This window comes from Zonotrichia leucophrys, chromosome 8, assembly GCF_028769735.1.
Source record: "Zonotrichia leucophrys gambelii isolate GWCS_2022_RI chromosome 8, RI_Zleu_2.0, whole genome shotgun sequence".
NCBI classification, from domain to species: domain Eukaryota; kingdom Metazoa; phylum Chordata; class Aves; order Passeriformes; family Passerellidae; genus Zonotrichia; species Zonotrichia leucophrys.
In genome coordinates, this window is record NC_088178.1 from 27,618,098 (window position 1) to 27,645,544 (window position 27,447).

At 47.4% G+C, this 27,447-nt stretch overlaps 2 protein-coding genes, 1 long non-coding RNA gene and 1 pseudogene across 3 annotated transcripts in view; 1 reads left to right on the top strand and 3 right to left on the bottom strand.

The window, feature by feature from the left end:
• LOC135450762 (cytochrome P450 2J2-like) overlaps positions 1 to 10,577 on the bottom strand; it is a 29,591-nt gene extending 19,014 nt beyond the window's left edge. Inside the window, exon 1 of the mRNA XM_064719197.1 lies at positions 10,265 to 10,577. The gene's annotated coding sequence lies outside the window, so the exon portion shown is untranslated. The remainder of the gene's footprint in view (positions 1 to 10,264) is intronic.
• LOC135450769 (uncharacterized) overlaps positions 1 to 27,447 on the top strand; it is a 63,057-nt gene that overhangs the window by 11,999 nt on the left and 23,611 nt on the right. The window contains exons 4-5 of the long non-coding RNA XR_010441155.1: positions 13,348 to 13,509; positions 22,199 to 22,317. This is a non-coding gene — a long non-coding RNA (uncharacterized LOC135450769). The remainder of the gene's footprint in view (positions 1 to 13,347; positions 13,510 to 22,198; positions 22,318 to 27,447) is intronic.
• LOC135450767 (cytochrome P450 2J2-like) lies at positions 1,258 to 10,873 on the bottom strand (annotated as a pseudogene).
• LOC135450763 (cytochrome P450 2J2-like) lies at positions 8,180 to 19,039 on the bottom strand. Its single transcript, XM_064719198.1, has 9 exons — positions 18,833 to 19,039; positions 17,167 to 17,329; positions 16,394 to 16,534; positions 14,316 to 14,476; positions 13,330 to 13,506; positions 12,650 to 12,791; positions 11,879 to 12,066; positions 10,754 to 10,892; positions 8,180 to 10,264 (listed from the first exon to the last, which is right to left on the bottom strand). Exons 1-9 carry the CDS (start codon positions 19,037 to 19,039, stop codon positions 10,086 to 10,088), a joined length of 1,497 nt encoding a protein of 498 aa, XP_064575268.1. The 3' UTR covers positions 8,180 to 10,085.

Here is a 27,447-nt window from a genome sequence, read left to right on the forward strand (position 1 = left end):
CCATCCTGCTCCTGGGAGCTGCAGCTTCTGCCTGGAGGTCTCAGCAGGCTCCTTGGAGTGCCGCTCTTGCCCAGTTCAGTGCATTCACTGGTGTTAACCATTGGCTGCCAATTGTTGCGCTGTGTTGTAATATCCTGTTTTAAACTTCCGGGTTCCTTCCCCAGGTGTGCCAATACTTCTCTTCTTCTTCCCTCCTCCCCCCCTTACTGGGCTGTCAATCAGTTTTAACATTCCAGCAAGGCACATTGTGGTTCGTCACTTTCAAAAGATGCCCCTATGCCCAGAGGTCATTGGCCTGTCTAGGTGTCATCCTCCCTGAGACCCTGCCCCTCCACCTGGTTGGTGGCTCACCTGTCCCTTCCCTCCCCCTCCCCCAGGAGCTTAAAAGGTCAATCAGGCCGTACGGTTGGGATTCTGTTGGAGCTGTGAGACCTCTGTGACCATGGAATAAAGCTCTGGATATTAACCCTCCGGCAGAATCCGTCTCCTTCCTCCTCACCATAAACTGAAGCCTTCCCTCCTGAGGTAAATGGAATTCCTAACGAGCCTGGACTTGTTCACTGCCCAGCTGCAACCTCCAGCAAGCTAAAGGTGTCTCTGGGGTGATACACCACAGTTGTCACCTTTGGCCCAGCAGCAAGGGTCAGACGGGCCCAGGCACAATCTACCTGGTAATATTGGGATTCATATTCCAATAGCCAATCTTGGGACTGTTTCATTGTGTAGATGATGGTTCAAAATAGTAACTTGATGGTGTTATTTCCCAAGGCTGCCTCTTCCTCCTCAGACTGTTGAGTTCAGCTGAACTGCATTGTGTGTTGCTGGAGCTCACCCCACTGCCCTTGGACACACCAGCCCCTCCATGACGCTGGGCAGGTAAACAGAGGATTTTGCATATTATAATTCTAGCTGTGCTGCCAGGATCATTTTCCCCATCACTTCTGCAGGAATTGCCTTTGCTTTTACGGTGCCAACCTCCTGCAGTGCAGGGCCAGAGACACAGGGCATGGCCAAAGCCTACAGCCCCTGCTGGACATGGCCTCTGTTCACTTGGTAGAACACTTCATGACAAAAATGCTTTGATGCAAATTTATTATGTATGAGAAAAATTTTAGAGAGTTACTTTTTATTTACATAACTACATATTAAGGAAATGTCAAATTAATTAATGCGTTAATGTTATAAAACAAAGGCTGGTATTGCTCTCCCGCTGTACCCAGCCACAGTGGGTGGCTCCACAGTGCAGTCTCTAGTGTCCCTCATTTTGCCAAGGTGAACCATGGCCATCCATCACCAAATTAGGAAGTCCCCAAGCCCCTCATTATTTTACAGTGTCATAGGACAAGCCTAATAATGCGCTGGAACCTCCCAGGCTGATCCCATGATCACACCATCATGGGATATAGACTGCAAGGTCTAATTGTGAAAAAAATTATTTTACAATTTCTTTGAAAGAAATAAACCAGCCAGCCTCCTGCTAGGGCTGTCAAGGGCCTGTTTGCAGCAGCCCTGACAAAGGATTCTCCATGTGAGGGTGGTGGCCAAGGCTCCCCTAGCGAGGCACAGCACAGATCTTGTAGGGCTGTGGGGCCATTGCGATGCCCATCATGGGCTGGAGGCTGAGCGTGGTGTCTGGGGGTGCCTGGAAGGTGAATTTCTGGAGCAGGGAGGTGAAGAAGAGGAAGAGCTCGGAACGGGCCAGCAGCTCTCCCAGGCAGGAACGCTTCCCTGTGGAGACAGAACCCACAGCATCCTCAGAGTGTGCTCTTGCTGCTGAAAATGCTTCTGCCTGTGCTTAGTACTGTGGTCCAGCTGTGCTACCCCATTCCTGGGTGAGTTTTTCAGTCCAAACCAAGCTTCCCAACAATACTTTGGCATTAGAGCATGGTCTGCCCCCAGATTGCATGACTTTTTACACACACACATATATAGTAGGAGTCCTAGTAAAATATATGTATTGTATAAGTGGCCTTGCCCCAATCCTCGTTGTTCTAAATGGGCTGCAGCTGTGGCTAATGAAGATAACTGGGATAAAAGGGGGTGGGTTGGCCACTCAGGGTTAGTCTTGGAGGGGACCTGGTGAAGAAGCTGGAGCAACACTGCTGTGAAGAGCTGCTTGTTGGAAAACCACCCAGAAGGTATGGGACTCTAGAAATGGGATAACAGCAATATGAATATGACAAGTGGTGACCCCGACGTGATAGAAGATAGGACAGCCGAGAGCTGTGGCAGCCTGAGAGCTGGGACTCTAGAAATATAACAACAACACTCACATGACCTGGATGTTCCCATGCTGGGAGAGCTTAGTAAAGAGAGCTACCACAGGAGATGATGGTGCTGGTGCTAAAAGCAACTTGCCCATGGAAGCTGCTGGCTGGGGAACCCTGTGGTGGCCACAGTGAGGCCCCTGGTGAGCTCAGCCATGGGGAGCAGAGCAATGGTCTCAGTGAAGATGTTCCTAAAATCTCAGGAATTTACATGGATTTTTCATACCTCCTCATTTCTCTTCTGTGGATGTGAAAGACAGAAAAGGGCTGCAAGTGTGGTTGTGGTGCTGTGGGGAGGCAATGGGAGCATTTTGAGCAGCACCTCCAGGGTGTATCTGCCCTTTCCATTGCTGTTTTCCTATCTGTCTCCACCGTGCAGTTGGAAACCCAAGCCCATGTGCACCATAACTCAGCAAATCGTACCTGTAGAAAATGGTAGAAAATACTCGTTTTTCCAGAACTTCCCATCCTTCAGAAAATGCTCGGGGTTAAAAGTATCAGGGGTTTTCCACTCATTCTTGTCAAACAGCAGAGAGGTTAAATTTGTCATTACAATAGTGCCCTAAGAGGAAAAAAGAAAAATAAATCACACTTTTCTGGCACTGACAACAGGAGGGGCAGTTTTGTCTTCCAGTCTCCTCTCCATGAAGAACATCCTTACTCAAATTCTACTGAAATTATTTGTGCAACATCCCACAGCAAGCCCAGATTTTCTACTTCTTGTCTGTTTGGAGCTGCAGTTATGTAACTGCATTTTCCCTCATCAGCATCATTTTTATCTCTTGTAATCTTGGGCTAAAGTCCCTCTAAGAGCTGGGAGCTGTGCCTCAAAGGCATGTGTGGGGTGGGGCACTATTCAGGGAGCTGGAGAACATTGGATGGCAAAATCCATGTTGAGCAGGAGTGAACTCTGGACAGGGCAGGGACAGTGTCTGCACAGGAGGGACCTGGCCTGGCACCGTGCCTGGGGAGCTGGGAGTGTCCCTGGAGTGCCCGCACTTCCCAGCACTCTGGAGTTTACCTTTGGGATGTAGTATCCATCCACGTAGGTGTCCTCTGATGCCATTCTTGGCACGTTGAAAGGGATAACGTTGCCTTTCCTCTGCACTTCGTGGATGACAGCGTTGGTGTAGTGCAGCTTGTTCCTGTCCTCCAGGGCTGGGGGCCGTGCCTGGCCGATGACCGCGTCGATCTCGGCTTGCACCCGGGCTGGGAAAGAGCAGGAATGAGCCCAGGGAAAAACCCTTGGAACAATACAAGGGTATTGCTGTAAGGGTCTACCAAGGGACCTCTTATGGGAGTGTGGGGACGCTCCCAACTGGTCTCTCACAGAGCTTTGAGGGATGAAAGCAAGGCAAAATATGTTTTTGCTAATTGTACCTTGAATTTCTGGATGTACGGCCATAAACAGCAAGGCCCAGCGGAGCGTTGAGGACGTGGTCTCAGTCCCAGCAAACATCAGGTCAAGTGAACAGGCCATGAGGTGCTCCTCCTGGAAGGTGTTACTGTCGCGGTCCTTCAGGAGAAGGAGTGTTAGTGCCACAGGAATGGTGAGGGTGTCCTGGCACCAGGATTGGTCCAGACCACCCCAAGGATTTTGGCAGATGCTGCTGACCCCTCGCATCCCCACCCTGCTGATGCGTGGCTGAACCTGACGTCGGTCCTGAGCTCATAAAAGGCTACACAGGCAGCTCAGAGAATCGGGGCTGGTTTCCCATCCCCTCTGGTTCTATGCCCCACTCCAGGAGGGTTTTCTCCCCACTGCTGACCTTGGAGATCTCCAGCAGGTAGCTGTCGATGTAGTCCCGGCTCTCTGAGGGGTTCCAGTCCTCCTTGTGTTTGTTGATCTGCTCTTGCATAAATTTTTGCAAAACCCTCCAGTATTTGAAAATGGTTTGGTGGGCTCCAGGTAAATACTTCATTATAGATGGGAAATTGTTGTACAGCTTTGAACATCGAAGGAGAAAGACAAGTTGAATAAAGAACTTCAAAAACTCTTCTGATATCAAGACTTCACCCTGCAATTGCTCTTGCTGAACTTCTGGAGCTGGTGCAAACATCTCAGCTCCAGAAGAGCAGATTTCTCATTATGGGGTAACTTGTGTGGTACCCTCTCTGTCAGCAGGCAGGTTGGCAATCAGTGGGCAGGAAAAGTGATTTTGGATGAGAGAGAGCAGTGTGAGCGTGACACAACCTAAGCAGAAGGCAGAAAGAAATGACAGGCAAATCTGCCCTATGCAAAGGAACAGGGAATGACAGCTCTGGTGATGACAACACTGTGACTTAAGGTTGACTCCAGAGAAGAAACTATGCCCTGAGTTGGTGGCAGGAGGTCTCTACCTGGCTTGTGACAGCTCCATGGAGGGCAGTCATTTCATTCATCAGCTTCAGCAGTCTTTGGAAATCGTCATCGTGGTAGTCAAACCGATTGCCAAAGATGAGGGAGCAGATGACATTTGCAACAGCATTAGTGATTTTCAACTGAGGGTTGAAAGGATTCCCTGGAGAAGAGAAAGATCAGTTCTCTTCCACTCTTCTCAGAAAAGAAGAAAACACATGTCAGAGGTAAAGTAGTCAGGAAATATGAATGAAATGATGGGCCCCTAATGGGCACTGTCCTATGTCTGTGCTTTCCTGGGGTGCACAGCTGACCCCATGATCTGGCCAAGCTTTGCAGGACAACCCCAGTGGTCCCAGTTCAATCAGCTTATGAAGATGTTTGTTTACATCTGAAAACAAGGTCTGCAGGATGTCATTTAGGTTCATTGGAAACATCAGTATTTATGCACACACAGAGAGGAGTAGACTGAAGGTGGGCTGTGAATAATGCTGTGGGTGTTGCCTGGTGCATTCCCCAGCCAGTTGGAAGGCAAAGCACCCATAGGAAGGAGCAGGTATGCTGGCAGTGTTGTAGCATCGCCTGCAAGGTGCGGTATTTTTCAGCATGCACGCCCTGCCAGGATGAAGACTCACCCTGTCCATCCTAACATCACCAGTATCTGCACTCCTCTGATGCACTCACCCTGACCATCCTAACACATCCACCAGGTATCTGCACTCCTCCTAGATGCACTCACCCTGTCCATCCCTAAACACATCCACCAGGTATCTGCACTCCTCCTGGATGACTCACTGTTCATCCTAACACATCCACCAGGTACTGCACTCCTCCTGGATGCGCTCCTCCAGGCCCCTCTTCCCAGGCGAAGTTCCGGAGTGTGGTCAGGGTGAACCTCCTCTGTGCCTTCCACTGGTGCCCGGTGGAGAAGATCAGTCCTGGCAGGAAAATCCCTGTGAGCCACGGCCGATCTCCCACTGAGGGAGAAAAGCTCCAGGGCTCTGCCTTGACTCCAGCGGACTCAGACCTCTGCAGGGTCGAAGCTTGGACCTTACAGGTGAGGCATGTCTTGAGGGGTAACTCACCTACCTGTCTTCTTGAATATCCCATCATCGATGGGAAGGTCAGGGCGTTCCAGGAACTTGTCTCCTTGGTTTACGAGCACTTCCTTCACCAGCCGCATCCCAGTAACCAACACAAACCTCATGCCGCCCATGTGCAAGCCGAAGATGTTACCATATCTTTTAATTTGCTGGGAGGGGACATAAAAAAAAGGGGTTTTCATTTGCAATGGACGTTCCTGGTGAAACAAGGACACCCTTGTCAGGAGACATGGGTAAAAATAAAGGAAGAGTGGGAGGGGTGACAGAATGTGTGCACTCTACCTGAGAAGAGGTTTTTTTTTTTTTCTTTTTTCCTAAATCAGTGATTGGGATTCTGTTAATTGGCCATAAATCAAGCAAACCTCACCAGGTTTGATTTTTCAGTCCCATGTTCTTCCCGTTGTTGTTCCAACCCATTCCAGCCCCCCCTCGGACCTGTTGGGTTTGTACATCTGTGACTGCACCTGTGTGATCGTGCTGTGACCTTTGCCCATGGAATCACTCCACACTTGTCACCCTGCTTGGACTCAGGTAAATGTCACCGATGAGGACAAACCTCCTGCCTGCCTCCCCTACCTCTGGGGTTTGGGTTATCCCTTTCCCTGCATGGCTGGGGAGGTGTAGCTGCAATCCCTCCATCCCTTCTCCGTGCTGCTCACCACCTACGTACCCTCTGCACTCCACGCACAGGATCTTTGAAGTCTACGAGGTAGAGGTGCCCCAAAAAGGGCAGGCGGAGGGGGGTGGGAGGGAAATTCTTTGGATTTCTGTTCTTCATGTAGTCTGCGATGAGCAGGAAGATGAAGAGAAAGATGAGGAATGTCTGGAGGGAGACGCTGTCCCAGAGGAAGTGCAGCATGGCTGGATGCTGGGGCTCTGCAGGGACGTGTCCCACAGCAGGTCAGGCAGGTTGAGCTCACAGGGCACCACTGAGCCCCCAGGTCCAGGGGGAGATGGGTGATGTGCTGGCACAGCTGTGGGTGCAAACACAGGACAGCAAGGAGTGGCTTTTGCAGCCTGCTCTTGAGGCTACATTCAGACTCTGGCTTTCCCAGCTTCCAGATAGGATTAAACCCCTTCTTGATTAAACTGAAACATTCCTTCTCATCTGATTTAAAACAAACACACCATGAACCAGAACACCCCCAGCTTCCCCTGTCCCCTCCAGACTCCTCTCAGTACTTGACTATACCCCAGTGCCCCATGCCCTTGTCTAAAGGACAGAAATGAGCCTTGTGGTATTTAGATTAAAACCTGGCAATTTGAGCAGGCAGCTCCCACAAACCCATCTCCCAGGATGACCCTGCTTCCTCCTTCCCAGGGGTCCTCACCGTGCTACGTCCCAGTTTCAGCTTCTCAGGGAGTCTGCAGCTGCTCCGAGAGCCTCGTGCTTTCCTTGTTTACAGCAGCTCCCTTCCTGGTTTGAGAAGTCCTGGCCTAGCCCCTGGTCTCAGGGGACACCGAGATAAGGTTGCACAACCTCTCCCAACCAATCTGACTGCGTTTTGTGTTTCGTGTATGGGTGACGTGGGCTGGGAGTGAACAGCTGTCCCGGAACTCAGCACTTCCTGAGCACCAACATTTTCTGATCTCCAGCAGAGCAGTGCAGGCAGAGCAGCTGCCTCTGGCCATGCCCTGAGCTCTCCAGCCATCCCTCCCCACCTGCCTTGTCCTTTGGGTCACAGCCCACGGGGAAGCTGCTCCCAAAGCCCCACAGAGCTGGTGAAGGTGCTGAGAAGCCGATGCAGATGCCCAGCTCTGCAGGCTGGGGCCCTTTGCTGGGAGCTGGAGCAGAATGTGCTGCATTTTCCCACCCAGGAGCAGCTCTGGGTTAGGGCGGAGTTCATGCACATGGACCATGTGGAACTTTGATGTGTTTGTTGTGCTGTGCTGTGAAAGAAGCATGGAGCAGCAGCATTTTGCCCCTGCATCATGTGGCTCTGTCACAGCCCCTTGCAGTCATCAGCTGCCTCCTCTTGCTCTGGGGGACGTTTTGGGTGCCTTTTCTCTCTTTTGGTGCCATCAGTTGTGGCTGTTTGGATCATTGTCCAGTGCTGATGACAAGGCACAGAGGTGCAGCAGAGCCACTGTAGTGATGCCATACACATGTTCTCCATAACCTTAATTACCTTACACTGGGAAGCTGGAAAAGTCAAATCTCTGTTTTACTGTCAAATTTTAAGGGGAGAGGCCTGTTTTTGAGAATATCTCTTTTAATCTCTGGTTTTTAAGCACACTTAGGCATGAGTCCCTGGAGATACATGTGTTCACTAGCAGTGACATGAGAGGATCCACTTGAAAATTAAACAAGTTCATGCCTCCTGCCTTTAAGGTATGGCATCATTGCATTTAAGTAAAGGAAAAAAAAAAAGAAGATCACTTCAATCATTTATTCTCTCCAGGAGTAGGGGAGGAAACTCCAAGGTAATGAAGAAACACAAGTTGGAAATGAAAGAGATCAATATTTATTGGCTAAGCCAGTGCAAATAATACAAGCTGCAGCCACAAGCCAGAGGTCAGACCTACAACAGAAGGAACACAAAAATGGAGAGAAACCAGTGCCTCGTCCCGAGTGGCGCTGAAGACTTCATAGGTGAAAAAAAGCCCTTGTATCTTTTATGTTTTCTCTTTTACAAAGACAAAAACACAACATGGGAGCCCGTGACTGTGACACAATAATTAAAACCGCAATAGGATTAAAGTGATCAGTCGGAAGGACAGCTCAGTGACAGAATCCCCGTGTGCCCGGCGTGGCAGGGATGTGATGTGCAGAGCACTCTCCCCTGTGGCATAAATCTGCCACTGCACAGGGATTGCTTTGTACCGCAGCAAAGCCGCTACTGCCGGGGACAGAGGAGAAAACCAGCGGAAATGAAACTCGATGTAATCCTCTTTTCCTGTTAACTATTCCATATCCTACATGGGTACCCACAGAAAAGTCACTTATGAAAGGTAAGAAGCAAAAAACCAACAAAAACAAGAAGAAGAACCTTTGCTATAGTGACTATAGTCTAAACTGAAGCACACAGGAGACAGCATTTCTAAGCACAAATGCTTGGTCACATAAACGGAAAAATTCTCTGCAAGTTGCGTATTTAATTAACTCTCATCCAAAGAGGCCTGGCATAGGAAGAAGCTGTGTCCATGGTGCAGGGTGCCCTGTCCCAGCTGCTTCCTCGGCCCCCTGCTACGTCCATGCTGCTCACACAGACACGAATCTTTGCCAGAAGCAGAGGGGAAGTGCTGAACTCGTGACCTGCCACCACAAAACCACTGTTCCAACACTTCCTTCCTGAGAGCCTGCACTGAACCACCATGGGCATGTCCCTTCCAACTCTGCTGTTCCCTTTCTGCTGTGCTTCAGGTGAGCTGCTCCCCAGCAACCCCAGGGGATTGTTTTGTTGCAGCTTTTCTGATTTGGATTTTACTAGCACAAACCTTTTGCTTTTCTAATATAAAATTGCTGTATCATATTTTTATAGCCCTTCCAGACCTGGTGAAAGCACAGCTCCTTGTGCCATCCCACTGGGGCTGGGCTGTGGTAGAAGCAGCTTCTACTCCCCTGTAGCCTTGTAATTAGAACTCCCATATAATCTTTGAGATAAAAAAAAAAATTCTTGCTCTGTCTGCTGCAGAGATCTATTTTATATTTTAGATATCTTTTATCCCTGGAAGTGTCCAAGGCCAGGCTGAATGGGGCTTGGAGCAATGTATTTTCTGGAAGGTGGCCCTGCCCGTGGCAGAGGGGCTGATCTTTAAGGTCCATTTCAAGCCAAACTATTCCTTGATTCTGTGATTTCCATCACACAGCAGCAATGTGGTGCTGCAGGGAGTTTCCACCACCCTGAGCCCAATCCCACCTGAGGCTCAGCGTTGGCTGTGGCCACCTGAAAGCCCAAATTGATGCTGAGTCTTGAGTCCAGAGCTTGTGTCCAAGGCCAGGAGCTCGCTCTGAGCAGGGACACCTCAGGAGCCCCTGGCTATTTGGCTGCTGCAGCATTAGGGGCTGCTAAGTGGTCTCTGGGTGATGGACATATTCCCCATGGAAAAGTCAACATCAAACCATGCTTTTGCAGCTGGCAGACACTTTTCTGGGAATTGCTGACTGTGGAAATTAGGGAATAAGGCTTTTAAATCTATGCATTTTATCAGACTGGTAGCAGGGAGTAGGAATGAGGTGAAGGGAAGAGCCCCAAGGGTTGTGTTTGCTGCAGCGGGCAGGATGGGGCCCGTGTGCCCTACCCCTGCCACCCAGATAGCGGCACCTGCTGGACCTCCAGGGCCCATCATTTCAGCCCAAAACCTCTGGGGTGGTCAGGAGAGGGGGATGTCCCAGTTTGTGAGGCTGAGGGGGGCTGTGGGGCAGCCAGGCCCGGCTCAGTGCCGGGGCACGGCGCAGAGCTGGAAGGGTTTGGGGCAGCGCGTGAGGCTGAGCGTGAAGGCGAAGGACAGCGCGGCCTCAGCTGGGGCCTGGAAGCTGAACTTCTGCAGCAGGGCCACGAAGAAGATGAAGAGTTCGGTCCTGGCGAGCTGCTCCCCGGGACAAGCCCTCTTACCTGGAAAAGGAGCACAAAGAACCCGACAAAGTGCCGAGCGAGCTCAGCCAGCTCCGAGGCTCCTCCGGGCCGCGCCGCCTCGCACAGGCTGCGGCGGCTTTTCTTCCTGGAAAGGTTAGGTGGCAATGTTCACCCACACAATCTGCTCAAAGCTTCCCCAGTTTACTGCCGAGCAAACTGCGCCTGTTCCGAGAGGCGAGGAGCGGAAACTGTCTGAACAACCCAGTTATGTAACTTCTGCAGGAAGAAAAAGAGCCTTTTTCTTTTCCTTTTTTTCTTTTCTTTTCCTTTTTTTCTTTTTAATCCTGCAGTAACAAATTGATTTCCTCCCCGCTCCGAGCAGCCTCTATTAACTGTGACTGGGATTTTCGCTGTGGGGATGGGCTGGAAGCTGAACAAGAGCGGTACCCCCTACTCTATAAGCAGTGTCTCGGGAAAGAAATAAAAGCCTTGCAAGAAGAAAAGCCACCTCGCCATCCATCACCCTACCTGCAGAGAAGGGCAGAAAAGCCTCCCGCCTCCTGTACTGGCCGTTTTCCAGGAAATGTTCAGGATTAAAGGTGTCGGGAGTCTCCCACACGTTTTTGTCGAACATTATCGAGGTCAGGCTGGTCATCAGGGTGGTGCCCTGCGAGAGGTGGAGAAAAGGGGCGATTACGCGGAGAGGAGCCGAAATGTTGTCAGACTGGGTTATTATTAGCTCTGTAAATTACACTGTTTTAACGGCAAAACGGGCCTTTTTTCCCCTCTAAGCTACGTAATTAAGATGAAAGCCTGCAGGATTGTTCACTTGTGTGTGTGTCTTTACAGATCGCTGAGTTTTGATCTGCATCCTGGGCTGCAGTAACAGGTGATGATAATGCAAACCAACTTTAAATTGGTAGCATTGCATTCCCATAGGACCTTGAAGCAATTTAATCAAGTAATTTTCAATTGATTTTTTAAAATGTGTTTTTTTTAGAAAAAAAAATTAACCTGATCTGGTTTATCTCCACATTCTCCATCAGCAAGAGAAATATTCCTATCAATGGGGAAGAAAATGCCTGAATTTTTAAAATTTACCTCAGTGCAACCAATCATATAGAGGGAAGAGACCAGTTATATATAAATCCTATATTTGCTTTTGTAATTGTGGAACAGTGTGTATGAAACAATATTCATTACCTGTCTTTCATCAAGTGCTACTTTTAATAGATGATTATTAATGTTGTGTAGAATTAACAAACCCAAACTGTTTGCTTTCCTATGTTTCTTCTATTCCCATAACATGCTGAGGGTGTCTTTTACAAAATTTAAGGCATAAACCTTTTAAAATTATCAATTACAGCCAACACCTTGAGGATCTCACAATTCTCCTCTGTAAGGAGGTGAGATCCATAACAACCCCACAGAATCCATCAAGAGGGCTTGTATTTTCTAAATAATTGTGATATTTCTGTAAGATCCTGCTGACTGGTTCCCTTCATGGTGAGATTCAGGCCTTGGGCCCTGAAGACCCTGCTCTGGTGGGCAAGGTGGGAAAACTCTGAGACAAGCTGTGGGATGAAGGCTGGTTGCGGTGAAAGCTGGTGGGACAAAAGGCTCGTGGGACGAAGGCCGGTGATCCCCACGCACTTTGGGCAGGTGGAAGCCAGCCAGGGTGGTGTCGCTGGTGGCCATGCGGGGCACCCCCAGGGGCACCACGTTGCCCACGCGCAGGACCTCGCTCAGCACGGCGCTGGTGTATGGCATCTTCTCCTTGTCGGCCATCGAGGGCTGCTGGCACTGCCCGACCACAGCGTCGATCTCCTGCTGCACTTTCTCTACAGGGACCAAAAAAAAAGAAAAATATCCCTCTTCATAGAATTTTTAGGGTTGGAGAAGCCCTCTTAAATGATCAAGTCCTACTATTAAACCAGCACTGCCAGGCCACCACCAGACCATGTCCGAAGTGCCATCCACACTCCTTTTGAACACTTCCAGGGTGATTGCCTCACTCCCCTGGGAAGACTGTTCCAGAGAGAACAGTCTTCCCAGGGATAACTTTTTCAAACTTTAAGAAATTTTCCCTAATATCCAACCTAAACCTCTCCTGGTACAACCTGAGGCCATTTCCCTTTGTCCTGTCACTTGTTCCTTGGGAGAAGAGACTGACCCCCACCTGGTTGTACCCTCCATTCAGGGAGTGGTAGAGCATGAGAAGGTCCCCCCCGAGCCTTCTTTTTTTCTGGGCTAAACACTCCCAGTTCTCTCAACAGCTTCTCCTAAGACTTGTCTTCAAAGGGTTCCCAAGAGGATACCTGGGGCACAGGCATATCCAAGATGTGGCAGAGCTGGGATAACTCTGTTCCCTGAGCTTCCCTTACCTAGTTTTGGGCTAAGCAAAGGACTCCTGAGTGGCCCTACCCTGAATGTGGGGGTACGCGGCCATGTAGAGCAGAGCCCAGCGGATGGCGGTCGCCGTTGTCTCTGTCCCAGTTAAGAACAGGTCCAAGGTGGAGCACAGCAGGTTTTCCTCATGGAAATAGGAGCTGGTGTCACCCTTAAACTTGGAGGAAAAACATGGCAATGAAAACTCTTATTCTGGAGGGGATGCTTTTAAAACCCAATCCAAAATCACCTGTGTGTAACTGAAGTCCTACTGCTCCTTTATTATCTACACCTGGGCTTGGAAATTTCCAGCCTTTCACTGGGCTTCAAGCCCTATGGACTGTTTTGACAGACACCCTGGTTGCTGTAGAGTGGCTCTTGAAAGCAGGTAGCATTTTTAAATGTCAAGTTTCACAATAGCAAACACAGGCGTGTGAGTGCTCACAGAAACATGAACATGTTCCCTGAGAGTCCTCCTACGCCGTGTGACAGAACGAAAAAGGGAGAAAGACAAAGTGTAAATCCTTTCAAATGGAAAAAAAATATATGTGTTTCTAAGTGATCAGGCTTCTGCTGCTGCTAAAGTTTGATGTGGCAGAGGTAGGGAGGGGAAGGCAACATGTGAGGCAAGAGCTGCCCTGACTAAACAGCCCTGAATCTTCTCTGCTCATTCTATGGGTTAAACCTTTAGGTGGTTTTGGTTATTTACTTCCTACCTTTTCTATTTCCTTCAGGTAACAGTCAATATAATCTCCTGCCTCAGACTGGTCCAAATCCTCTTTGTGCTTCGCAATCACGCCTTTCACAAAATATTGAAGTTTCTCCCAGTGCCTGAAGATTTTCCTGAAGGGTCCTGGCAACCATCTCATGATCAAAGGAAAAGCATTATAAAGCTGGTAAGAAATCAAACAGAGCAAAAGAGCATTTTTTGAGTTAGAAAAGAGCAGGTATCATAGTTGAGAAGATGGGACTCTCAATTAATTGATTAACTCTGTTTGCTACCATGAAAAAAAATTATCCTGCTGTAACTGTCCAAATTGTACAAATTCATTTACATAGGTGTAAACCAGTGCAAACAAGATAGGAATTGGACAGATATTTCCTCCTGATAAAGTTCTCAAATACTGAATGGCCAAAGCTGCCCCCTAATGTGAGGTGGCCACAGGTCAGGTAGATGCAGATGAGCCCCTTAGTGTGTCCCCATGGAGGGGACAGAAATCAGACCATGGTGTGTGGCCACACAGAAAATACATCACCAAATCCACCTATTTGGTTTCTAAACCTGGAATCTCAATTTTTTTTCCTAAATAGAAGTTATTTAAGAAACTGGTTGGGATATGGGTGTGGGAAAAGATAGGAATTTTCAAACTGTTACTAGTTCTTCTTTTTAGATTTTCTTTTGAGATCTTCTTTTAAGGTTTTCCTGTTGTTTTTTGATTATGTCAGGCATAAGATTGGGTTCACAATCCTGTAGTATTTTTTTTTTCCTCCATGTGTCTCAATAACTTCAACTTACTTCCTTGCTTTCCTGGTAGGCTTTGTGTATAAATCCCATCTAATGTAAAACAATTCTCCTGGTCATCTTCCTTTAAACATGGCTCTTTTTCTACAGGAAAAGGCAGATTATACCAATGCCTTAGAATCCCCATTTTCTGAGCTGTTCCATGCAGCTGAAGCTGGAAAAACATCCCAGTGGCTTTACCTGGCCCCAGAAACTTCCGATGAGCAGCAGCGTTTCAGCCAGGGAGTGCAGCAGTTCCTGGAAACGGTTGTCATGGTAGTCAAAGCGGCTCCCAAAAGTTATGGAACAGATGATGTTTGAAACAGCACTGTTAATTTTGTAATGAGGGTCAAAGGGCTGTCCTGGAGGAAAGAAAAGGAAAGGAAACTGCCTGTAGGGAGGTTGTGGCCAGGTGGGAGTTGGTCTTGTCTCCCAAGGAACAAGGGATAAGAGGAAACAGCCACAAGTTGTGCCAGAGGAGATTTTGGCTGGATATAAGGGAAAATGTCTTCATTTGAAAGGATGGCAGGCTTTGGAAGGGGCTGCCCAGGGCAGTGGTGGAGTCACCATTCCTGGAGTGTTGGCGTGTGGATGTGGCACCTGGGGCCGTGGTTTAGTGGTGAACATGGCAGTGCTGTGTTAATGTTTGGACTCAGTGAACTTAAGGATCTTTTCCAACATGAATCTCTCCATGATTCTATGATTCGAAAGACAGCTTTCATTTGTTTTTCCTGTTCAGTCTCAGTCAAAACCATATTCTCTGTTAGGTCCACAGCTGTGAATCAGGGCAAGACCTGCTTCTCACCCATGGTGGTGTGAGGTTTCACCCCATGTCCTGGGGTACCCACCACCCCCATCACCTCCAGCATCCCACTGGAGCCTGGGCACTATGGGCCAGGACATCCCATCCTGTGTGCAGCCCGGGCTGCTACTAGGCAGTGACATTAGCACTGAGCTGCCCAAGCAGGGTCTGAAGCATTTTCCAGGGAAAACAACCAGCAGCATGCCATGCTATGGCTGTCAACTTTGCCCACTCCAACCTGTGTTTGGTGCCAATTTTAAACACCAGGAGAGGATCCCTCAAAACTTTTCCCAGGGCAGGGAGCCCAGGACAGCCACACTGCAAAAATACCATTGCCCTGGGCTTTAGTTGTCCACCATGAAGAAATCAAGGGAGCTGGAGGAGAGAGGGGAGAGGGCTGCAGATCTCTGTGCCCACCTGTAAAGCCCAGCAACAGCTCATGTGGCCCATGGAGCCCATTAATAAAGTGAAGTGTGATGTGATGCTTGTCACATCTGTGTTCCCTGAGAGAGCTACTGAGCAGAGACCTCCATCTCCTTGGGCAGCCTGGAGAGCCACTTGCTGTGACAAGAGACTGATCTCAGTGGCAAGCCCAGTCCAGCCCTGAGCTGCTGCTGAGCATCACTTTGAAATGCAAGGCACTCCTCGCAGCACTGCTGCTCTCTCCACTCTTCAAGAAAGTAATTAAACCGGGCTGGTGCTCAGATATTAGAGTGATGGACATGATCACTATTTGTCATTACTAATGGGAAGAAAGGCCCAAACCAGCAGCTTAATTAGTTTATTGATTAGGACTATAGAAGACTATAATCAATTGGCAACATGGAGTATTTGGCCTGTTCAGTGCAACAGCAATTAAAATGGAGCAAGTTTAGTATATAATTTCACAATTCCTTTTTAGATCTTTCTTGTTTACTATATATAGCTTCATAGAATTAGCTCAACCCCATCTGCTTCTATTTAAAGCTGAAGTGCAACATCACCCATGTACCAACATACAAATTATTCTTACTAATATCCCTCTGGCAGTTTTTAAAAGCTGGACCATAAAAGAGCAAGGCACACGCTTCATCTGTGTGCAATACAAAGGGAAAGCCTGACTAAACAAGTTTTAAAATACTTTGCAAAACCAAGGACAAGCAGAGGTTAACTAAGCCTCTGAGTGGAAGTGCCTGATAGCAGGAGAGCTGTGTTTATTCCTTCGCAGAATGCATGAGACACTTCCTTAGCCATGTAAACACTCATGTTTTAATAACCACCTAGTATATATTTGCTTAATATTAATAAGGAACAGCTAAAATAGGAGGCCTGAGGTCTAAAATAAGTGCTAAAAGGCACAGTCTGGAAGTATAAGATAGAGATTTGAGCTATTGAAGAAATGTTTTGCATGTTTGGAGCTGTGCTGGGGTAAGAGTTTTACTTCTCATCATTCATTTAGCTGGAAGCTCTGAGCACAGTGCTGTGCATTAACCCCCACCTTTCTCCTCCTCAATTGTCTCCACGAGGTACCGACTCTCCTCTTGCACTTTTTCCTCAAAATTTACAGCAAGGCTTTTCAGTGTTGCTAAAGCAAACTTTCTCTGCTGCCTCCATATGTGCCCATTGGATGATATAAGCCCTGTAGGTGGAAAAAACAGGTGAAAAATCTTCTCTCTGGGTCATTTGTGAGTGTTAGGGTTTTAAAACCATATCCATTCATCATGGACAAAAACCCCAAACCTAGGCAAACAAAGCTCGTGGATGTGGAAAAGGCTATGGCTTTTCCTGGGAATTAAAATTCAAGAGTAATTGGCTTATGCTAAAGATCTAGCTTTATGGATTTGCTTTAATCTGCTACTTTGTCACTTTGCGTGGGAAAAAAAGGTGTAAGCCAAAATACTCTGAGTACTATCACGCTGTTGGCAGAGCTGCAGGCAGGAGCACCCCGTCTCTGGAGCTGTGTGCAACTCAGGCAGGGAAAGTAAAGGAGCAATGAAAACCAAGGGGAAACGCTGCAAGTGTATCGATCTTTGGGCAACTTGCATTTATTTCTCCTCTTTCAATAAAATCTGGTTTTGAGCCCATCCTCATCCCTAAATTGCACAGAGATTAAAACATAGCCCTGTAAGATTATTAGCATTCTTGCCTTCCCTTGTGCAAACTTTCACAGGTGCAGCTCACAAGGGTTGAATTCAACCAGTTTCTTTCCCTCTAACAGTTATCATTCCAGACATGAAAGTTTTGTCCCAAAATCCTGGTGGCTGTGCTTACCAAAGCCTTTAAATATTTCTTGGAGGAGTGGAATATTTGGCCGGTCAGCAAATATTTCAGCCTGATGGACAAGAGCTTCTCTCACCATCTGGTACCCGTTGACCACCACGAATGTCAGACTTCCAAACTGCACGCTGAAGATGTTCCCGTACCGACCCGTAAGCTGAAAGAGAGTCCATTGTCCTCTGAGAACAAGAAGATGGGGATGTTCAAAACTCTCCAGGCCAAGACCTTGAACAGGGAAATCTGACTTTGAATTTAACCCTGCTTGAAGCAAAGGGACTTCAGAGAAACCCAAACCCAAGCATGCAGGTCCCATCCAATCTCAGCTACTCCATGAAGGCTGCAGAAGGCATAAAAAGGGCTGGAGAGCTTTAGTATGGGAGAGATGGATTGTTTATATTTGTTATCTGGTGTGACCTGGGCTTGACCAGGTGTTTCCATCAGTTTGGCTTGTAACAAGGATGTAAGTTGCTTTGCAACTGATGGGCATCTGCTCTGTCCCTTTCTGTCCCACCACCTGGGTCACCACACTCAGGCTCTTCCTGCTGAGGGCAAAGCATGACAAATTATCCCTTTCATCAACTTTGTGTCCAGAGCAGTGTGGTTTCTTCTCCAGCTCTCCCATTTAGACAGGAGCTCTAACTGCTTATTGCTAGACACGTACTTCTAATTTTAAGCCTGACTGCATTTATGGCCAAATTGCAGCCATTTTCCTTGCATGGACTTTGCTGGCATTAGTGTCTCCTCTGAGATGTATAAGGGTAAAAGGGGGATCATATCTTCTCTCTGTCAGGGTGCTCATCTTCTTCTTAGAATGAATCTACATGAAAGGACACACAGGGTCACCCCAGACTGCTGTGGTGACTCGTGAAACCAGCCTGGGACCAAATGGGTGTCTCAGTCATTGTGTGCTTGTAAGTAAATGGGATTAATTTTCTTAATAACTGTGTGTATTGCCAAAATATCCTAACTCAGGGATTCCCTCAGGGACCACTCATGCTGGTGGCCTGAGAGTACCCAGGGTAGACAGGCTGGTGTCAGCCTGCTAAGCAAAAGCAAGAGACAAATAGTCACCAGAAAGGATTTTTGCAGTCAGCATGTCAGAACTTCTTCCACCTTTTCAGAGAGGAATACTCAGCATGCATAAAATCTCTCTCTTTTTGTCTCTGGTGGGAGTAAATCCTTTCCAGAGAGATCATTGCCTCTTTCTGCAACACAGAAGAAGCCACAGGACAGGATTTTAAATGTTTCTTTCAGATGTGATGGGGTGAATTTGCCTCTGAGCAAAGACAATGACAGGACAATTTCCAGAGGTGATCTCCAAACAGTTCAGCTGTCACACAACACTTTTCACCTGTCCCCCAGTGTCTGTCCCAGCCCTTCGGAGCCCTTTCTGAGGTCCAGAAGGAAATGGTTACAGTCAGATGGGAAGAAAAAGAACATGTAGGTCTTCTCCATTATGGATTTCTTTCCCATTGGACCATCCTACTCCCCTGAAAGAGGAGGTGATAATGAGAGATAAAACCAAGAAGGGTCATCTATCTCATGTGGTTGTTATATACCCAGCTCTGCAGAGGCTGCCCTTGCTGCTTCTCAGTGTGGTGATAAGAGTCATGGAAGGGTAAGATATTGTTAGTAGGGAAAATGTCCGTGGAGCTCTTACCTTCTGCAGTGCAAGATGGAGGGGCTGCTTAAAGTCCACAACGGTTCCCACGAGAGGAAAGAGCTGCGGCCCTGGAGGGAAATTCCTGGGTCGTCTCTTTTTCACTAGGTCAATAATCAAAAGAGACAAGACCAGAACCACCAAAAGCATCCGACCATTCAGCTTTTTCAAGAATGACACAAAATCAGGCCAAAACTGAAGCTCCATCTTGGCTGATGAACTCGCAGGTTTTTATCCCAGGAAGGGACTTGATTCTGGTGTTACATTTGCTAAAACAGGAGTAAGCAACGACTGGAGAAGAAACAAAAAAAGCTAAAATGCTGATAGCTGACTGGAAGCTGCTTTTCCATATACAGATGCTGCCAGACCACCTGCTGAATAACTAACTTTAAACACCAGGATCTCCAAAAACAACCCTGAAACCTCACAACATTTGGCCAAGCAAAAGCAATCTTGCAAACCTTTAGCTTTACATCTCTGTCAACTCCCTGATTTCCTTATGGAAGAGCATTCCTCCCTTTTGCCCTGAGCAAGGGGCTCCTTTATATGACACCCCGCTGGGATTATCAGCACGGTAAACATTCGAGGTGAGGTGAAAGCAGCTTATGGGGCTGATCACATGTGGTGGGCGTCGCGCACTTTCAGGGATGCTGAGGCATCTGAGGTGATGGACACCACACAAGGGGCTGAGGGGCTGATCCTGTTAAGTGCTAAGCACCATCTGCAAAGGGCTGGGTGCCTTCAGTGCCCACCAAAGCCTTCCTGGCTTTGCCAGAGCTGTCAGGGGAGGTTCAGACAAGGGAAGAACTGCAGGGGCCCAGGGCTCTCCCAGCCACACAAATGAGAGTTAAAGGAGCTTAATTTCAAGAGTGAGAACATAGGCTCATGTGCTTGCCATGGGATTGGGATTGGAACTTATGCATTTAAATCTCCTGGGTTTTCTGAAAATCTCCTTTTAATAAGGCTTCACACTGTCCTGGGGGAAGGCTGCAGTGGACTGACAGTGACCTCTGTGACTTGGAATCAATCTTGTGTCACCTGCTGATATTAAGCTACAACTTGGTTACAGCTCTCTCTTTCCTTTTTTTGTTTTCCTTTTACAAAATTTACTTTTACAAAGAATCTAAATGTATACTAAAGCAAAACTATAAATAATGAGTTTTCAAATTATTTGCGTAGAACTTAATGTGAGAAATTCTGAAGGATGGTCAATTTTTACTGCCATAGAATCCTATGATGGTTTGGGTTAAATGGGAATTTAATATGAGAAATTCTGAAAGATGGTCTGTTTTTACTGCCATAGAATCCTATGATGGTTTGGGTTGAATGGGAACTTAAAGATCCTCTGGTTCCAACCTCCTGCCATGGCAAGGGATGCTGTGTCTTCAGCTTTAAAGAAAGCTTTAATTTTTAAGGACAAAAAGTGCAGCTTTCCATAAGAAACAATAATTGGGAAAAAAAATCTGATATTCTCTAGTCTTTGACCATTTTAAAAAGCTTTGCTGTCCCTGTCTTTCATTATCTTAGAAGCACAAGCAGGCTATCTGACAGACCTGCACCTTGGCTATGGCAGGAGTCTTTTTTAGGGGCAAAAGTTATCTGCAACCCAACCCTTCTTGCTTTGAAATATTTACAGGTTCCTAGATGGGATTAGGCAGCAAACAGGGAACAGCAACGGGAGAAACATCTCACATCCCTTGTGTATAAAGCACATTTTACATGTCCCCATAGCACAGCTGTGAGCAGCAGTGGTTGGATGTGCTTTGCTTCTCCTCATGCCGGCGCGCCCACGGCGCTCCTGCACCACTTGCGTCCACGCGCCTCTTCCAGCCTTCCTGGTGTGGCAAGCCAAGCCTGGCTTACCAGAGGCTAAATCAGGATAGCAGGCTCGTGCTCCTCATCCTGGCACCGGGGAGATGACTCGGTTGGTGGAGGTGTCAGCCTACAGCATGCTCAGAGGGACTGTGATGATAAGGCGTCAACTTCTGCTAGCCCAGTTTCACTCCTCTGTTCCTCGCTGTGCCATATGATTTGTCAGCATGCACAGAGTGCAGATCCCTCTACCACTTGTGGCTGCTGTGAATCGGGCTACGTGCAAAGCCAAGGTGTTAATGTGTTCTTCTGGGTGGTGTTGTGGGGGTGGGTGCATCGTGGTTGACAGGAGAAATGTTATTTTTAGCAGGAGGAGCACATTCTGCATGTACTCACATGTGTCTTGTCAGTCAGAAACCTCAAGTCTATTCCCTTGCCTTGAAGCTTCACATGTCCAAATGCATCCTCTCACAAAGTTCTTAACACACCAGATTTACAAAGAATTAGGGAAGAGCCTTCCAGTATTACCAGGGCTCTCCTAACCTTGGCAGACAGTAACACCAGCATGTTATCAAACTGTGGTGATTCTATTTTGGGTCCCAGGCTTTAATCAACCCAGTTCTCAGCACGTGGTGATGTGCAAATCCCCAAAGCACCGAGGAAGTCACATCGCCATGGCACGTGGGCAGTGCAAAGGTTGTTGGACAACACCAATCTCTGCAGTATTGACCAGATCCCTTATCTGTGAGATCTTGGTCACCTGCAGGATGAACTTGTTCCTCTGGCTAGCACCATGAATGCTGGAACCTTGGTGTTCTGCAGATCAAATAACACAAATTTGAGTTCATAAGAGGATGTGCACCCACACATCTAGTAGGGAACAGGATGTAGACCCACCTTCCCCCAGTTTCTCCTCAAATACCTCATCTGATGCCAGTACACAGCTTTTGACCACCTCACCTGAGCTCAAGGATACCATGTGGATAAATTGTGCCATATTGCATGGACAGGCACACATCACTGCCTGAATATTAAGGCATCTTGAACAGCCAAGAGACAGAAATTGGCCCATATGCTTTGTACCTTCTTCCCTGGCTAGATGTCTAACTGTGTGCAGAAGGTTTTGAAACACAAAGAGAAACATTCTGTTAAAAATGCAATTACCATTTGTTTTTCAAGATATAGTATCCCATTATTTTTTCCAGAGAAGTGAAATTCAATAAGGTTACAACAGAATGTAGTCCAACAGTTACCGTACTTTCAGAGCATTATTTAAGCTACAGAATTTCTTAATGATTAGAAACATATGTAGGAAAAATCACAAGCAAAATGAGAATGACTGGAGACAATTTTCCCCCAAAACACTTTTTTTTCATGCAAGTAACAGCTCATCCACCACTGTTGTTCCATCCATCACGTTGGAGGTGCGAGACTCCCACCCACCCCGGGAGCCGCGTGCTCAGGTCATGTCAACAAACAGGCTCAGCAAAGTCCAAGGACCCATCCTGATTTCAAGTAAGGAATAATTTGCTGTTTCTCTCCTCTTTATGTCAGACCCAAGGAAGTGAGGCCATTTTCACCACAGGCAAGCTCTTGAACAGCAGCAACCACCCTGATCCACATTCCAGAAGGTTTTCACGCAGGTGCAGCTGCTGTTTCATGGTCCAGCACAGGTGAGTCTTCATGAACCTGGACTCAATGGCAGATCAGGACACTCATTTCCTTTCAGGATTTACTTTACTGGATCAAATGAAATCTACAGGGGTTTTGTAATTTCAGAAAGCCAGGCATGGAGAGTGCTGGAGCACCCAAACCTGGGGTGAACTCAGGAAAGACATGGTTGAACTCACTTAGTCTGAAATTCCCTACTTGGGTTATTTCACTGGGACATAAGGGCTCCCATATATCCCAGACTTTGGCTTCAATGCCCAGAATCAGTAAGCCAAGTCCATATTTACTGCTGTGTATGTGTTTGGTGAATACTAAAGTGCCTCCAATTTTGCATCTTCTCTCTCTCTCTCTCTCTCCTCCCTCACCCAGACTAGGTGCAAGTAATCTCTAGGTTTCCCTGGGATCGTGGACTTCTGAGCTGTAACCTCCTGGCCACAACATTTCCAGTGCTCATTAGAGCTCCAAGTCAGGGAGCTGTCACCAGGAATGGGCAAACTGAGGCATTAGGAGCCTAAACCAAGTGGCGGGAGCAGACCTACAGTGTTTGCCTGTGCCATCTGGGGAGGATCCCAGAAGATGGGATGCTCAGTCCCCTTCTGTTAGAGTCCAAAATGTCCCTTTTCTGCTGTAGAAGCCAGTTGTGAAGGGGTCACATTCAGACTTGAGCCAGCTAATTAAATGCAGTTAGCAGAAAGTGCTGCAGGGAGCCCTCCCTGTGCCCCCGACCCTGCATCACCCCTGGCTTTTTGGTCCAAGATTTTATTCCCTTCTCTCCCGGGAGCTGCGCCGCCGTTGCCAGCGCCGCCCCGCAGGCACATCCCGTCCGGATGCAGGATGCAGAGAGGGATTTGGGGGTGCCGGGTGCTTCCCCCCGGGGCCGCGCCCGCGGCAGCGCCAGAGGCAGCGCCCACCCTCCCCTGGCACGGCTCTCCCACCGTCTGCCGCAACCCGGGCTGCTCCGCATCCTCCGGCTCCCCGCAAACCTCGGGAAAGCTCTCCCGTCTAAGGCGCACCTTTTCAGTATTCACAGAGAAGAGTACAGTCACATATTCCTCTCAAAGCCACAAGGACTTGACTAGAGCTAAAATGTCATTTATGTACATATCACAAGCGTTTTTCTAGGCACAGATGTCTTTCTGGTGCCAATATGCTGTTTATGTACTTATCTGTCACAAGCACATGTCTACATACATATGCCCTGCTGGCAGAGGCACAGAGCATTTTGAAACTCTTATTAGACTGCTAATGAATAATACGCATACAAAGGAGAAAACAGAAGGTGGGTCTATCAGGAACAGCCTCTTTCTTAACTACCTTTTAATTGTAGGAGAGGAAGAAAAGAGATGAATTTTGATATGTTGGCATCTGTGAAGGCCTGCTTAGCAGCATCCAACGCCATCATTTTAAAAGTGGATTTTTCACAGGTTTGGGTATTTTGGGGGGAGGGGAGGATTTTTTTTTTTCCTCTTAAAAAAAACCCCACAAAATTTTGACACTGAGAGTATTGCAAATCCTGGTGCCAATGATGTATGATAGTGTGATTGTCACCATGGAATGCTGAAAAGCTCGAGCAGCTGTTTGGCATATTGACAGTGCGAATTTAGAGCGTTTTAAATGCAAATGACAGTATTCAATTGATCGCAGGAAAACAATGGGTCATAGCCTTACCTTTCCTTGGCTATGCTCTGAATAATCAGGCTGCAAATCCATGCACAATAGGGATATTGTACACGTTCTGGGGATTTTATTCCCCGCGTTCATGGGGGTCGATATGATGCTTCTTTTGGGCAGAGCTGAAATAGAGGTGCCGCTGAACCATCCCAGGCACCTCGCAGGGGTGAGGTGGGGAAAAGGGCATAATTTGCTCCAAATCCACCACGTCCTAAGTGTCAGCCTGTTTTTCTTCACTTCTATCCTTTCCCGCTTGCTCTTTAATCATTCCCAAGGGTGGCTGGCTTTCTGCCTGACTTGTCTCCATTATACCCTGCTGCAATCAATATGGCAAGCAGAAATCAGCAGGAGAAGGCATGTTCTGCTCCCAGTGAGAGCCGGTGGGAGGGAAGGAGATCAGGCCAGCCAGCTGCAACCCCAGCCCGGCAGGCGAGCCGAAATCCAGCCGAAAAAAGCTGCCGCCAGACGGCTGCGTCCTGTTTCCTTCGTGGTGCCCCCTGCCCGGCAGCGAGCAGCAGGTAAAGGTCTTCCTCCTTCCCCCAGCCCTGGGATGGCAAGCAAGAAAACCTGGCCCTGGTAAAATTTACCCTGAAAGCCCTTCTTTTTTCTTCTTCTTCTCCTTCTTCTTCTTCTTCTTCTTCTTCTTCTTCTTCTTCTTCTTTTTTTTTTTTTTTTTTTTTTTTTTTTTTGGCTGTGGTGGAAAGAAAAAGAAGGGTCTTTCCAAAGCAGAAAAGTCCAGGAATGGGGGAGCCACACTTTCACCTGAGCAGGTCTGTTACATATGGACACTGGTGAGTTCTTGTTGGGTTCACCCTGGCTCAGGTCTCCAAGGCTGGCCATGATAGATTGAAGGCAGCCACTGCCACTCTTGAGTACCTCTAGCAATAGATTTTTGGTTTTAAGACTCACACTTCTTTGAAAAAAAGTTAAAAACACATGCAGGAGTGGTGTGGATGAGGACATCACCAAGACACTGCTCTCTGCCCATGGCTTTACCTTTCCATGTACATATTTGACAGCTCCTTCCAAGAATTTTAACTTGGTGAATTTCTTCCCTTTCCCTAATTTGTAAGCCTGAACTGGATATTCAGGATTCATTCCTTTATTGCAATCCCCTGATTGTATCTAAATTATATCAATGAACAGAGCTTTTCCGTCTCCAGTGCTTCCATTACCCTTCTGGTGTTTCAATCTTAAGTACTTTGGGTCAAGCACTGATTTTTGGGTCCCCTTGATCCATGGGTTGTGTGCTCTGGGACGTTTCTGAGTGTTTCTGCAATACAACCAATGTACAAGCAGCATCACAGTTGCCAGAGCAGTTGCTGAGATGTCTGCAAGATATCCATGATCAGATTTGCACCTGGGATCAGGAGGGTGAGTGGAACATCACAAACGGCTGATGCTCTTGTCCTGTCTGCATGTGAGATCCATGTTGTGGGCTCCTTGCACCAGAAACTGGCTTCTCCAGGGACTCTGACAGTTACAAAAAATTCTGTTTTATAAAGGGGAGGTTGATGAGGAGCTGGGGTTGGAAACCACGTGTTAATGGTTAATGTCATCCATTTATGAAATCTTGTTAGAAGGCTCCACAAGTTTTTTAGGCTTTTCCAATCATGCCCAGCAATCTCAGATGCCCACTCTGCGTAGGTACAAAAATCAAGGGACTGTACAGCTGAATGACACCCATGTTATGATCCAGGCCTTCAGTCTCTGATGGAAGGCAATGAATAAAAAAAAACCTAGCATCATTATTACCTATGCCTTCCTAAGATAAATCTGTTTACCTGCAAAACAGATGCATTAAAAACCAATCAGCCAATAGAAGTAATTAGTTACAGGGTAGGCATGTGATTTGCTCAGCCTCTGGAACGGGGTAATGTCTTGCTTAGCTTGAACTCCTTGCTGATGGATGCTTGGTGAAAGGTCTTGGAGACGATGTACTCAGCTAACCGCTGGGGAGACAGAAAATGATTACTACAGAGAGACATTGCTCAAGTCAGCTCTGCGAGAAATTCATCACCAGCAGCATTGGCACCACACATGAGCAGCAGCGTATGGAAACTGAACTGTAAAAAGTAACAAAATCAGTGAACTAAGGGAACACTGCATACCGTGAACGTGAGGGAATGCATCGTTTCCCAGAGGGAGAAACGTTCCTATTTAGCAGGCTTTTGTTTTGTTACAGGAAACACTTGGATTGGGGATTTAGCTGTGAACACAGAGCCTTTGTTTTCTGGGAACAAAGGGAACCCAACCAACACAGGTTATTAATGGGTAAACTTTCTATGCTGAGCTGGTAGGTGAAGCCTTGGGCTTGCTATAAAACACACAGAACTGGCTTTTTGTGCCTAAAATCCCCAAAACAGCCCAAAACAGCAGCTATTAGAGGTAAATTTATCGCTCATGTCTGCTTAGTGGCCACAAGATCACCCTAAAATAAAGCCAAGACCAAGAGGGGCTGCTGCAAAGGCTGCTGCCCCCTCCCCAACCGTAGCAAGATGCTCTTGATAAACCTTCAAAAGACATCAATGTTGCCTTTAGTCTGCTGTGAGTCCTCCTGGGAAAATCCCCCTGCATGGAAAGTGGAACTGGGGTCTCCTCTGCCCCAAAGGCTTCCTGTGAGCCCTTTAACTGAAGGGTGGAGCACAGCAACCTTCAGAGGCTCAGGAACACCCCACAATTTAACAGCAGCCCTCGTTGTTTACAAGCAGCTTGGCACATCTGGAACGAGAGAGAAGATGCCTTGACTTCAGCTAAATGAAGGGACTGATCTCATCCTACCAGAAGGAGAAGGGTAACAATAAAACAATTCCACAAGCGTCCCTTGCGATGACAGGACCAGTAGAATTTTTCCAGTCCTGCTGGCAAACAGTAGAAGGCAAAAGTCTTGTGGAGACAGAAGGAATAAAAACAAAATGTCTTGCAGGAGGCTAGAAAACTTTCCCAAAGCATTTTTCTTTAAACTTAACCACATGATTTACAAGCTTATTATTAGTTTCCCCCCTTCCTTACATAAAAAGAGAAATTTAAAAAGTGTAGATTAACACATTTTTGGAAATCTTCCAAGCTCTCAATTCCTCTGCTTAAAGGATTATTTTGACAAATCAAAAATCACTTTTTGGGTGGCCTGGAGAGACTCAGATTTGCTCTCTCTCTGTAGCAGAAATGATCCCTTCTCAGAGGGTGCTTACTTGCGCCTCTCAGACAAATAACAGAGAGAAATCCAGTCCAGCTTCTGATCTAACTGTAATACAATACTGGCTGCTGATTCCAGGGAATTTTTTCCAGATTGGTCAGGCTGGGGACTGTGTTGGGTACCTTAATCTCTACCTAGTCACTACTCAGGAGATACTAGAGGTTCTTCAGTGAAAGCAGAGCCTTGGGAGCTGCTACAAGGCCATTTCACCTGGGTCATGAGAGCAGAAAATGCTCCTGAGCAGGTACTGACTGACATTGTGGGT